The sequence below is a fragment of the Borostomias antarcticus genome (genome assembly GCF_949987555.1).
Source record: "Borostomias antarcticus genome assembly, chromosome: 23".
In the NCBI taxonomy this organism is placed as follows: Eukaryota; Metazoa; Chordata; class Actinopteri; order Stomiiformes; family Stomiidae; genus Borostomias; species Borostomias antarcticus.
In genome coordinates, this window is record NC_140256.1 from 9770906 (window position 1) to 9783909 (window position 13004).

Sequence of the window (13004 nt, forward strand, 5' to 3'; positions counted from 1 at the left end):
CACCAGATCCCAATCCAATATGGGACAACCCATTGGAATGTGGTGGAACGGGAGATGTGAGAATATTCGCATCATGGATGCAGCCGACAAATCTGCAGCAACTGCGTGATGCTCTCATGTCAATGGACCAAAATCTCTGAGGAATGTTTCCAACACCTTGTTGAATCTATGCCACGAAGAATTAAGGCAGTTCTGAAGGCTAAAAGGGGTCCAACACGGTAGCAAGGTACCTACCGGTGAGTGTATATTAGTGTATATTTCAGCGATCACATACATACAATCTGATCTGGCCAAGCCATAAAACAGCTATTTTCTGTCATGATTGTAGGCTATGGAGAAATTATTCATACAGAACTACACACGATCATCACACCCAGAGATACACAAAGTTGTAGGCTATCCTGTGCCTATGTAAACAGTGTGCTGTCATCGTCTAGCAGGGGGTTACATCAGCATCTCACTACAAATGATCATTTCATCATCAGCAGTGAGGAACTAAATGTAGGCCTAAATTATTTTCTCTAAAGTCTCTAAAACGATCTGCTGCGGAGTGAGGTTTGGGTTTTAGCAAATAGTGGTTTAGTAAGTTAGAATAGAGCTAGTAGGCTACGTGTTTACGTGTAGTGTAGCATCGACCACCGATACACACTGTTGATAGCATAGCTTGCTCCGCTTTTATCTATCAGCGGGAGCTGGCTGTTACAGTAGGCTATATTGTTATTAGAGACTAGGGAGACTGGGGATGTACCACAGTCGTCTGAACATGTCCCGCTAATCGCCAGTTAGGGTTCTCGTTTACTGTAAGACCACTTTATTTAAAGTGTGCTTTATTTCATAGGAGTAGCCTCTACGTCGCTAGGCCTCATGTAATGCCTCGGTCTGTAGTCGCTGTGTGGACCCGTCGAGCCTCGCTCTAGCTCGGGGACGGGTTGAATCCGGAAGTCCGAAGTGCACGAGAGACGATTTGTAGTCCACATAGGTAAGTACATTGTTTTGATAACTACATATGTTCGCGTTTTCCTGAACAAATGCATCTTTTGTTAACTGAACGGTTCACATCACATCAGGTGTTGCACTCCAGAACTTAATGCGGACAGATGTTCGCTAGCTGCTTCCTCATTAGCTGTTAGCTCTGAGATGTTGGACTGGAATCGCTTTCAATTGTATTGTTTTACGTGAAAACTGTTACTCATTCATCTGCGTCATTAAGCAATTCACCAGTTATTAATTATGACCTGCGCGTCACTGACTGCGCTTGCTGTCATTTTTAATTTACATGCCCCCCCCTTCCCCAGCACCGTGTCTATGACTTCCCTGTGGGGCTGGTTGAAGATATGCATCCACCCTCAAGGAAGGACTTTGTGTCTTTAACCCTCACTGAACAGGGGAGTGGCAATTATAACAACAGCAAACAGTGGCGTAGGCAGTCCTGCTGGAGGGTAAGGAAGTGTTGAGTTTGTTGTCAGTACTACTCTAGTTACTGGTTTTTGACGCTCTGCTCTGATTGGTGTCTTAGACAATGCCTCTTTTCCTCCCTGACTGCTCAGAAATGGAAGCAGCTGTCCAGATTGCAGCGTAGTCTCGTACTCTTCGCCTTGGTTGTTCTACTAGTTTGTTGGATCGCCAGGTACTCCAGTGTCACAGAGCACCTCAAAGGTAAGGCTAGCAAAACCTCCTGATGGTGATCAGTGGGCGCCGGTTGTGTGTGGGAAGCGCCAGAGACTCACCCTTGTGTGCTGTACTGTCTGTGTAGGCCTGAGTGTCGGAGATGTGAGGGAGGAGAGAGATGAGGCAGTTGATCTAGATCTGAGGCCTGTCATTCCTAACCTCCTCGCTGAGCCAGTGAAACAGGAGAGACCATCACAGCCAGAAGCCCCCTCTGAGGTTGGTACATTCACCATGCGGTCGTCCACTCCGCCCCCGAAGGTGTTCCGCGACGGGCTGTGAAATGAGAACAGGGGACGTAGAGAACACCGTTTATATGTTCTGTGTTATTGTGTCTCCCTCCTCAGAAGCAGAAGAGACCGGCCCACAAGCGGGGACCGCCTGTCCTGCAGAACCGACTGCAGAAGAAAGGGAACGTGTCGGAAGTTCGGGCGGAGGAGAACCAGGCACCGGGCGTGAAGAAAGGAGATGAAGAAGAGAAGGGAGAGAAGCCACTCGCTAGGTACGACGTCTCTCCTCCCTAGAATAGACTGATGGGGAAGTGTGACTGAGTGCCAGTTGGTATCGGGAGGCATAGAGAACTGGAGTGAGATAGATTTCCTTGTCTTCGAATGATTTGCCTCCTGTTCACGCTGTCTGTTCAGTTGGCGGGGGGCTGTGATAGAGGCTGAGCAAGCCACCGAAGGCGCCGCTAAGGGAGGAGAGAAGAAGGATAACTCACTTGCGGAACAAGAGGACAATTCACATGGAGAGTCAGGTCTGTGCCCTCTTGTGACCCACTGCCATGATGTCATCACGGTTCAGTCTAGAGCATGATTCATACAGCTACTGCAGGGAGTACACTTTCAAAGACCAGCGGAACCCCGAGTAGGGCTCTGTGTGGGGAAAGTGTTACGGCCCTGAAATAGAGCGGTTCTGTCATGTTCACCTTGTAGACTTGGACGTCACTGTGATTGATTCTCTTGGCCTGGATGTGTGTTTCAGACGCTGGTAGGTTGGAGGCTGTAAGAGAGGCATTCAGACATGCATGGAAGGGCTACAAAGATTTCGCCTGGGGCCACGATGAGCTGAGGCCCATCTCCAAGTCCTATGGAGAATGGTTCGGTCTGGGCTTGACACTAATCGATGCCCTGGACACCATGTGGATCCTGGGACTGAACGAAGGTCAACACGCCGACATGCATTTCAATGCACCTGTTGCAGCTTAAGAGTTTGCGTGGAACTCGATGACTCAAGCGATGCTTGTTCTCTTTATGTTGGACAGAGTTTGAGGAGGCTAAGACCTGGGTGGCCACAGAACTGTCCTTCAATAAGAACGTGGACGTGAACCTGTTTGAGAGCACCATCCGCATCCTGGGCGGCCTGCTGAGCACTTACAATCTGACAGGAGAGGCTGTGTTCCTGGACAAGGCTGTGAGTCACACTCGCACACATTCACACAGAGCTGGCTGTTGCTGCTAGGCCTTTTGACGCTTGCTCCCCCACTCCTTCTGCCCCCTCAAAGCCTCTTTCATACCCTGCTGCTCATACGGCTTCATTCATCAAAACGAGTCGTTTTCAAACGGAAAACAAGGGAATCGAGCAATCGCGTATACCTTCGCTGTTTTCTTTGTCACTTTGCAGAAAGATATCGGTTCAAGGTTGATGCCAGCCTTCAAGACGCCGTCCAAGATCCCCTACTCTGACGTGAACATCGGGAAGGGCACGGCGCACCCCCCTCGCTGGACATCCGACAGCACGGTGGCCGAGGTCACCAGCATCCAGCTGGAGTTCAGGGAGCTCAGCCGTCTCACTCAGGACAACACTTACCAGGTGACTCATACCGGACAAACATGACACTAGCTCATTCGATTTTTTTAGGTTTGAAAATATTTTTGACGGCATATTCAATTTTGACAAAGGCCGCTAGGCCGAAATGTTAAATCACCCAGCATCGAGAGCTTGAGTGTGCGGTTTCTTTTCTTTGTCTGGCATATCCATTTTTAACCCTCACACCGGTGAAAATGAAAGATCTGTTCTCGAAACGTTCTTCCCCAGGCGGCGGTGGGCGAGGTCATGAGGCAGGTGCACAAGCTGGAGGGCAAGCAGGACGGCCTGGTGCCCATGTTCATCAACACCAACAGCGGGCAGTTCACCCACCAGGGCGTGTACACGCTGGGCGCGCGGGCCGACAGCTACTACGAGTATCTGCTCAAGCAGTGGATCCAGGGAGGCAAGAAGGAGACAGAGTCAGTCTTGATTTCCCTCATCTCTCCCCACCGCCATGCACTGTAGTATCAAAGTCTGCTTCTCTGGAGCTGTGGCAGGATGGTACACTGACACTAATGCCTCTAGTCAGGTTTATGCTCTGTATCCCCCCCTCCCCTTTAATGGTCCGGTTCCCTACTGAATAGCAGAACCAGGCAGAACAGTTATCAGGACCTTATAGCATGCTGTCACATCCAACAGCTACTGTAGGATGCTTGATCTGTCAAGCTATCTCTCCTGACGAGCTCTGACAGCGCTTATACAAGAGTCTCAGACTCAGTGACTCAACTGCGGCATTAACAGCCCACTGCTGAGCGTCACGCTGCGCCCAAGACTGAAATATTCATGACTGCTGTCTGGTGATATTTGTCATATCACGCACGGGGTCCTCTGATCCGCTTCATGAATCATTTCTCTGGGCTCTGGAGCAGACCCCTGTGCTCAAGAGGAGGGATTTAGATTCAGCTCACAGTTTGAGCGCCTCCACGAAATTGCATTTTCATGTTATCTTGCCTCAGCCCAGGACCAGCTGGCAGTGACAGCAGATTCTGCGCGACATGTTACTGAGAATAAAGCCGGATTGATTCAGGCAGCACTCCTCCTCACAGGAGCGGATCGCAAGCACTGTTCCGTTCGCGCCACCCGCTGTAGTTTTGTTAAGACACTTATGGTTTGAGATTGGTACTGAGAGATTGTGTCTGTGTGTGTGTGCTTCTCTCAGGCTTCTTGAGGACTACTTGCAGGCCATGGAGGGGGTGAAGAAGCACCTGCTGCTGAAGTCCTCCCCTAACGGCCTGACCTTTGTAGGAGAGATGTCGCACGGCCAGTTCAGCCCCAAAATGGTCAGTACACTGTAAAGTCAGATCTCACCCAACTCACTTGATAAAAACAGATCTGAGGAACCATTTGTGGTAAATGGAGATTATTATAGCATGGCCTCCATAACCACCTAAGAGTTTTGATTCCCTTTACACAATTGATAACGCTTCTACATTGTCCCGTCTCGCGCGTGTGTGTGTGTGTGTGTGTGTGTGCACGCGTGTGTGTGTGTGTGTGTGTGTCAGGACCACCTGGTGTGTTTCCTACCAGGGACCCTGGCCCTGGGGGCCCACCACGGCCTGCCTGCAGAGCACATGGATCTGGCCAAGCAGCTGATGGAGACCTGCTACCAGATGTACGCTCAGATGGAGACAGGCCTGAGCCCAGAGATCGTCCACTTCAACATGCACCAGGGCAGCGTGAAGGACGTGGATGTGAAGGTGGGCGGCGCTGGACAGAGCTGTGGCCATTAGTGACACAGAACTTTGATGCGTAATGCGTAATATATCAAGGGGGATTTGGTAAATGTGTTTAACCTGAGAGTGGAACTGGTTCATGTAACGTTTCTGTGTGTCCATCTTCCCCTCAGCTTGCAGACAGACACAACCTCCTCCGCCCTGAGACTGTGGAGAGCCTGTTCTACCTGTACAGGTTCACCAAGGACAGGAAGTACCGGGACTGGGGCTGGAAGATCCTGCAGAGTTTCAACAAGTACACTAAGGTGCACATTACACCTGCATTCTGATGAACAGTGTTGTCGAGCGGATATATTCCACTTTGAGTGCAGAACATGATCAAATACTGTGTGGTCTGTGTGACTGTCCTCAGGTCTCCACCGGTGGCTACACGTCTATCAACAACGTGCGTGATCCGGAATACCCCAGTCCCCGGGACAAGATGGAGAGCTTCTTCCTGGGCGAGACCCTCAAGTACTTCTACCTGCTGTTCTCAGACGACCCTAACCTCATCAGCCTCGACCAATACGTGTTCAACACTGAGGCCCACCCCCTGCCCATATGGGCCACAGCTGAGTAACAGTGAGAAGGCAAGGCTACTGGACACGCACGCCCACCCATACAGCTCAGGGCTTGGCTAACACCAAGATATCTCCTTTTTTTTTTTTTACATTTTAGTGATTTGAGTGTGGGTTAGTTACTTCTCCTTACTTGACTATTCGGAAAAATACCTATTTTTAAAGTCGGATTTCATCGTTTAATAACAAATGATTGTAACAGTTGGCATTGGAGAAACCATAGTGGTAAGATCGGGGCCTCGCCTCGCTATTTATTCTATTTGTCTCTCTCACCACGTTGCCGGTGAAGGAGCTGCCTCTTGTCTGATAACAGCAGAGTGTTTACTGTGGAGAGAGTGGAAAGCCAGTGTCCCGGCCAAGTGTCCTCCGCTCAGCTGGCTCATTTTTTCCATTAACAACACTGGCGAATGAGCCAAGCGTCGCGAACAACTGGAATCCAAGCTGTGTCTTAATGAGAGTGGGAGAGGAAGTGGAGGGGCTAGTCAGTTGGCATTAAAAAAAAACCTGAATGTCCACATCCGTCCTGGGCACTCAAGAAGACAGGAAATGACGCCTCTTGGGCTGAAACTTCCTATACTCTGGTGAATCTCCACTTCTCACTCTTCAGAATGGTTTACAGGATGTTGATATAAGTTCCATTCTGTCTGCCATGGATGGACCAGTCCTGTTAACTTGCATACTGTGAAGCTTTTTGCATATGGGGACTGCAAGCACCTAATGTTTAATTTTCTTGATTTTGATTTGAATTTGATCAGCTGCTATTGGATTTTATTGAATGTTCTGTTCCGTTGTTCTAACTTGTTTGTTGTGGTGTCCTCATGCAGGGTGATAGAATATTTGTGTTGTATACCTATGGACATATGAGATTAAGTTTGATTTTAGTTAATACAATTTTAGTTGATTTGTAGTTTTTGGTGATATATCTTGAAAGTGAATCATCATTGATTTAGACACAGAAACTAGAGTACAGTAGTTAAAGGAGTAGTAAAGGGAAAATGCATGTTTAGCCCTGTTTTAAGGTTACTTATGATCATATACAATGGTTCAGATCAAAACGTTGACAAAACTAGCACTTTTGAGAAAGTCTGATAATTGCTCTAGCACTGTTTTGGTCATACAATGGATGTGGATGGGCACCGTGAAAAATCAAACGTTTTGATCTGAACCATTGTATATGATCATAAGTAACCTTAAAACAGGGCTAAACATGCATTTTCCCTTTACTACTCCTTTAATAAGTAAATGTTGCAGCTGACTTCACCGTCATTCCTGTAAATAACTGAATGTTTAATTCTCCCAGATGACTATATGGTTGTTTTATTTAAGAGATTATGATGCTTATTTCACCATCATGTGTGTCATGTGGAATTTGTCTTTCCAGATTTGAATGTTCAGCTGTCCCTTCTGTAGATGTTGTTTCACTTGTGCCTTCAATGTTGCTCTGGACAACATGATCAATTGTTACTGCCTGTCTCCTGTTTATATATGACTAAATATGTTTGACATATCGTTCATAAATTGCTGTTTTATGAGGATATGTATTGGGATGTATTGGTCGGTGTGAATAATTATAGCGCAGAGTTGTGCATTTTACTATTGCATTAACTGTTATGTAATAAGGATTGATATTTTCGCTCAAAGCCATCATTGGATTTACCCCATGACATTTTCATAGTCCTACGTACTGATATCATGACAATAAGGGCTCCCCCCCAGGTCAGTTGGAATACTAACTGATGATCTATTCACATCAATTCATCATTTTATCAACGCTCAGATGTTGTTCAGCATGATTTCCTAAACCAAAGATATGCTGATATTGGATAAAAACAAATGCCAACATTCATAGTTGAGTTTATAATGTTGAATTTCTTAAAGCCATGTTTTATAAAATGTCAAATGGTTCTTGAGCTTTTGAAAATTTTCTGTGAAACAATGAGCCTGTGTCACAGTGTATTTTGGAATAACTTGTGATCATAGAGCCAGCAATAGTGTAGAGTGTAGCATTACAATAATGCACCCAGTGATTTGTAAAGGTCAAGTTGCTAAACCAAGGGCTTGGGCTGATGGAACCAGCGCTTGGTTCTGGGTCTACAAAATTATATGTATTGTTGATATCATGTTTACAAGAACATTCTGGAAACAGATCTGCTTTAATTTTGTAAAAATGTGGCTTAATAAAAACTATCGAACAACATTTCACAACGGTCTCGTTGATCATTACAATTCATGTTACAATTCAAGTGATTCTCATCTTGATCCTCATCCCCTCGCCATCTTCACCCACTGAGCAATAATCTCTGACTCCATCTTCCGAGCGTTAATAACTGATACAGGGTCAGCATCGTTGGACTCTCTGAAAAATTACATAACATGGTACAGTGTGGTCAGAGTACCATCACAATCACACTGCAGTCGTTATGCGTTGTAAGAGAATTGAGCCAGAAGTACAGAAGAAACACTTGTCAGGCTGTACAGTAGGAATCTAGTTCTGATACTGTACCTCAAGTCTAGATGGTGAGCTCCCTCAGATATGTTGATTGCTACCAGTGATGAGCTCAAGGACTTCCTCACCTATAGAAGAAAACATACTGAATGTAGCACAATGATACACATGCATGCGTCACTGAACAGTAATGAGTTAAATCCGAGGATTGATCTCGTACCCCTCCGTTAGCCCATGGGTCAAGGTCTCCATTGGAGAAAATGATGTTGCTGGATGTGGAGAGAGCTGCAACGGACAATAAGAGCTAATCATACCTGAAGACATTCTGTATGGGTAAATCTATAACTACAGTACATGTAACATGTACAGTATTATATGCACGTAACATGAAAGAAGAGATATGACGACAAGCCATGTCAAGAGTATGAGAATGCAATTAAGATGGAACTCTGCTCTGCGACCGACGGTGTGGTATTGAGGGCAGAGATTACCGTCCCCCCAGAACTGGGTCTTGAGCCAGCCGGGGCGGGGGACCACGCCCCAGCGTTTGGAGCAGTAGTGTTCTCTGTGCTTCTCGGTGAAGGGCATGGGGGGGAACATGTCGGTCACGTTGTTGCTCTCGAAGCACATCTCAATCTCCGTGCAGGCCTGAGGAGGGGGGTGATGTCAGAGAGTAAGAACATTCCACACGCCGTAAAAACCTCACTAATCTCGGGTCCATCGAAGCTGCATTATAGAAGAATGAGAGATGAGGCGTTCTCTACCTGGTAGTCCCAGGCCATACTGTCAAGGCCCAGTCCACAGCCGGTTGGGTCAGCACACTCCACGTAGAGGTTGAGGTCATAGCAGCTCAGAACCCCTGTGGAGTTGTACACGATGCCTGGCGGAGATTCAACAGCAACAAGTCAGCTTACACTCAGTCAACTGGTAGCATGTCATTGGTTTATCTTTTATAGCTGGTAGCATGTCATTGGTTTATCTTTTATAGCTGTAAGCATGTCATTGCTTTATCTTGTGGAAATGTGTGACCAGTTGCCATAGAGGGCATCTGTGCTCTCCTTCCCTAGGGACTGTTTGTGTATGTGAAGGGTCGCCCCCTGGTGTACGCTGCCATGAAATACACCTATAAATGCAGGGCAAGCTGGTCATCCTGTAAGAAACCTAATAGAATCCTTGGTGTAGTTAAAAAGAGCTCTTCCCTACATACCTGCAGTGTCTCTGAGGGCATGAAGCAAGTCAGCTCCACTCAGCATGGTATCACACCCCACCTGCAGACAGAGACAGCCAGACAGACACACAGCCAGGCACGCAAACACACACACACACACATACATACATACACGCGCACGCACGCACACACAGTCCTCCGATGTCAGTTCATCCATAATGAACCGATGACATCAGGCAGGAGATAACATTTCCAATCTAGCCTGAGGACATAAGCTGGCGTAAGAGAGCAGCAGCACCTTGACTGGGTTGGCTGGCATGTTTCCCATGAAGTGGGTGCTGTAAGGGTAGTCGAGCATGGACATGAGGGTGAAGGCGTTCCTCAGGAGCCCGTTCAGCTGGTGAATGTCCTTATGGGAGGACGGAGGCCTACACAGAGAGAAGGCTGCCTGGATACGGCTATAGGCTTGGGAAGGACCAATAGAGAGACCACAAACAAGAGGGAAGATTGACCAAATTGCTCATAATACAAAAAATGAATCCCATTAATTTTTGTGTGACTGAATTTACCTCCCAGTTCAGCCAAGTCTTGCAGCCTCTGGAATGCCCCTCTGACAGCATCCCTGCACTCCGGAGCATAGCTCTCAAAATCCTGAACAAGGCATTTTAATAAACACAACCATCCTGGTATTGTAAACATCACAACAATCGACAGGTTCTTGACAGCTCTGGCTTGGATGCAAGTGTGAATGTTAATATTGTGAACTCACGCGTGTAACATCCTGGAAAAACTGCCTAGAGTCGCCCATCCCAGCAGTAGACAGAATGGGGGCACTGGCAGCCAGAGCACCAGCCACTAGGTTTGGATACCGCAGTCTCATGTACACGGACAGCATTCCTCCATAGCTGCAGGAGAGACTAACTTTATCTCAGCTCACTTTAGAATGATAGAGATAAGGAATAATTATGGAAATAATTGGATAGGTGCAGGAAAGAAATTAAGCTTCACCAGTCTAATTGAATTTTGCAGAGGAAAAATATTATGATTTTATCAAAAGGCAGAGTAACGCTTTGAATTTCTCTGGTGGTATTATTCAGTGAAAAAGTGAAGATGAAACAAAAGCTGCTGAAAATACACCTTTGATGATATGTTTGCATGCAGTGAAACCCAAACTCTCCAAAATCATATACAGCGTGGTTTCATATTACGTGTGTGAGCTGTTACCTTCCACCAAAGACAATTACAGGACACGCCGAGGCTGCTAGCTGTTGTTTCAGCTCTGTGATCATGACCGCGTAGTCGGCTAGGGCCTGCTCCACAGTCAACAAGCCAACCTCGGGGATGTTGAAGGAGTCTGTGCCAAACGGAAGGGATTTGCCATAGTATCTCTGTGGGACAAAGTTTCAATGTTAGTCTGGCATTCAGGGCAACTGGGTACGCACCATGGTACAGTTGCTGGCTGTACTATGGTTGCGACTCCTGTTCCATGGGCATTCTGTGCCACAGCTGAGTAACTTCTCCTATAGTAGCCGGTCACTGTCACAAGACTGACACGTGACATGCAGGCTTACACTTACATGTTCAGCAAATAGGACCAAGGCTCTCTGCTGAGCAGCCAGCTCAGTGATGAAGCCAGAGTTCAGGGCAAACTCCCAAATGTTTCCCTCATTGCCAGTGTAGAAAAAGATGGGTCCATAGCCTCGCTTCCAATACTGATCTACATAGACAAAGACCATAATGATATTCAAAAATGGGTATTTATTTTGATTATGATAAAATTATATGATAAGAAGGTATGCTACCGAGATTCACCTGTAATTAGGTATCTCTGGTTGTAGGTGCCATTGCCCATGCTGTTGTAGTTGAAGTGGTCAAGTATTTGGGTAAAATACTTCTCTGTAAACTTGGGTTCAGGATCTTTGTGGTCTCCATGTTTGGTCTGTAATAGAAACAGCAGGAAAATTGGTCTCAGAGAAGAGGAAAATTTATCTCAGAGAAGCCTTTTTATTCGAGTAGGACCACGTGAACATAAACAGCAAAGTTATCTACAGTATGAATAACTAAGATCCATACATGGGATCCAAATAAGGCACAGGTGAAAACTTTTCAGTGCAGAGGACAGAAGAATAGTGGTACAGTAGGCTGCTGTTCACACAGTGGTGGAGATGAGCCAGGCAACACCGGAATGCTGTTCCTCAAGTGTAATCTGAAAGGTCGAACCGTAGGAGTGTCATACTTTACAGGTTTCTAATATGCTATTTGCACAAGAGGGCATTGAAGAAGCAGGATGAGAACATTAGATATGCCCGGGCCGTTCTTTAGCTTTGGAGAAGTAGTCGTGTTAAATGTATATCGTCAACCTTATGAGAATAACCGGTGGAGTGTAGACGACTCCCTGTGCATTGCCATTTCCATCACACAACAAAAACAACAACAAAGCAGCTAAACATTAGAAAGAGCTATCATTTACCTGAAAATGCCTGCTTGGAAGCCCCTGTGCCTCAGCGTAGAGAAAGAGCAGGCACGCAAACGTTAGCTTTGCCATTTTGAAGTTGTTTCTTGCCAAATGAGTCAACCCTGCATGCCCATAATATCACGAGTCCGTTGTCACGTGACAGCAACCACACCGGTTGGATATTACAGATATATAAACACTCTGCACATTAATGTTTAGCGTTTACTTGTTTAGGTGTTACCACAATCTGAAAGCCAAAATCTGAGTGAATTGCGATTGCGACTAGGCCTACTCCTGACTTCCTAGTGTCGGAAACGGTGTTTGACGAGCGCGTTACTGCCACCTCTTGTAGGGAAGACGAGTATAGAATGCTAAGAGGCGACACTCTCAATGATTCAGCTATGGAACCTGCTGGCTAGATGGGATACAGTACGGCCGGTGTAGAAGGACGGTAAAGGCTAGTTCCCATAAACGCATAGGCCATTTGGGTTAGGGTTAAATTAAGGTTAGGGTTAGGGTAACCCTAGTCTCGCATAGCCAGACCTATCTCCACACTTCGTTTACGCTGTGGGGGGAAACGCAGTATTTCTTTAAACCAATCACAGTCGTCTTGGGCGGAGCCAGCTCCGGGCGCAGCGACTGTGCTCTTGCAAAATAGTCTGGATCAAATCTGATTGGTGCCGAGAGGCCCGAATCAGATTAATTTGCGTCGCCAGACTCGCCACTGATTTGGCAGTGTGACAACGAATGACAAGGTTTATTGCCAAAACCTACATCCGTTGAGCCAGACTAGGGTAACCATAACATTTTAGAGGCCCTTTTTTTTAAGTCTCTGGGTGACACTCTTGGGTGGTGTGCTATTGTACCACTGTGATGTGGAATTGGTGTGGCATTCTGGGCGGTCTCCTTTTAATCCTAATCTGAAATTAAAGGAAATAGTAGCTTGTTTGGGACATTTTTGAGGGTCTTTATTTTGAAATGCCATATCAGAATGTCCTGAAAATCTCTGGGTGACACTGAGATGATCTGCTACCACTGTGATGTGGAATTGATGTGGAATTGATGTGGCATTATGGGCGGTGTCCTTTTAATCCTAATCTGAAATTAGAGGAACATAGTAGGCCATTTAGGACATTTTAGAGGGCCTATATTATTAAATGCCACATCAGAA

At 46.4% G+C, this 13004-nt stretch overlaps 2 protein-coding genes across 3 annotated transcripts; one reads left to right on the forward strand and one right to left on the reverse strand.

Annotated features, from left to right (window-relative positions):
- The first annotated feature begins 433 nt into the window (after window positions 1-433).
- Window positions 434-6319, forward strand: man1b1b (mannosidase, alpha, class 1B, member 1b). Of its 2 annotated transcripts, XM_084457641.1 has the most exons (15): window positions 434-501; window positions 839-979; window positions 1296-1439; window positions 1548-1656; window positions 1754-1884; window positions 2013-2167; window positions 2310-2422; window positions 2650-2829; window positions 2930-3078; window positions 3289-3477; window positions 3703-3893; window positions 4634-4754; window positions 4977-5171; window positions 5321-5452; window positions 5560-6319. In XM_084457641.1, the coding sequence occupies exons 3-15, from the start codon at window positions 1335-1337 to the stop codon at window positions 5764-5766; spliced, it is 1977 nt and encodes a 658-aa protein (XP_084313767.1). In that variant the 5' UTR covers window positions 434-501; window positions 839-979; window positions 1296-1334; the 3' UTR covers window positions 5767-6319. The 2 variants fall into 2 exon arrangements, with proteins under 2 accessions (XP_084313767.1, XP_084313766.1); XM_084457640.1 differs by having other exon boundaries at window positions 454-979.
- Window positions 6320-6467: 148 nt separating this feature from the next.
- On the reverse strand, window positions 6468-12373 carry dpp7 (dipeptidyl-peptidase 7). Its single transcript, XM_084457642.1, has 13 exons — window positions 11849-12373; window positions 11191-11317; window positions 10956-11095; window positions 10603-10766; window positions 10148-10283; window positions 9948-10029; window positions 9677-9843; window positions 9418-9478; window positions 8975-9090; window positions 8702-8858; window positions 8431-8495; window positions 8268-8338; window positions 6468-8120 (listed from the first exon to the last, which is right to left on the reverse strand). Exons 1-13 carry the CDS (start codon window positions 11921-11923, stop codon window positions 8027-8029), a joined length of 1455 nt encoding a protein of 484 aa, XP_084313768.1. The 5' UTR covers window positions 11924-12373; the 3' UTR covers window positions 6468-8026.
- Between the last annotated feature and the right edge of the window lie 631 nt (window positions 12374-13004).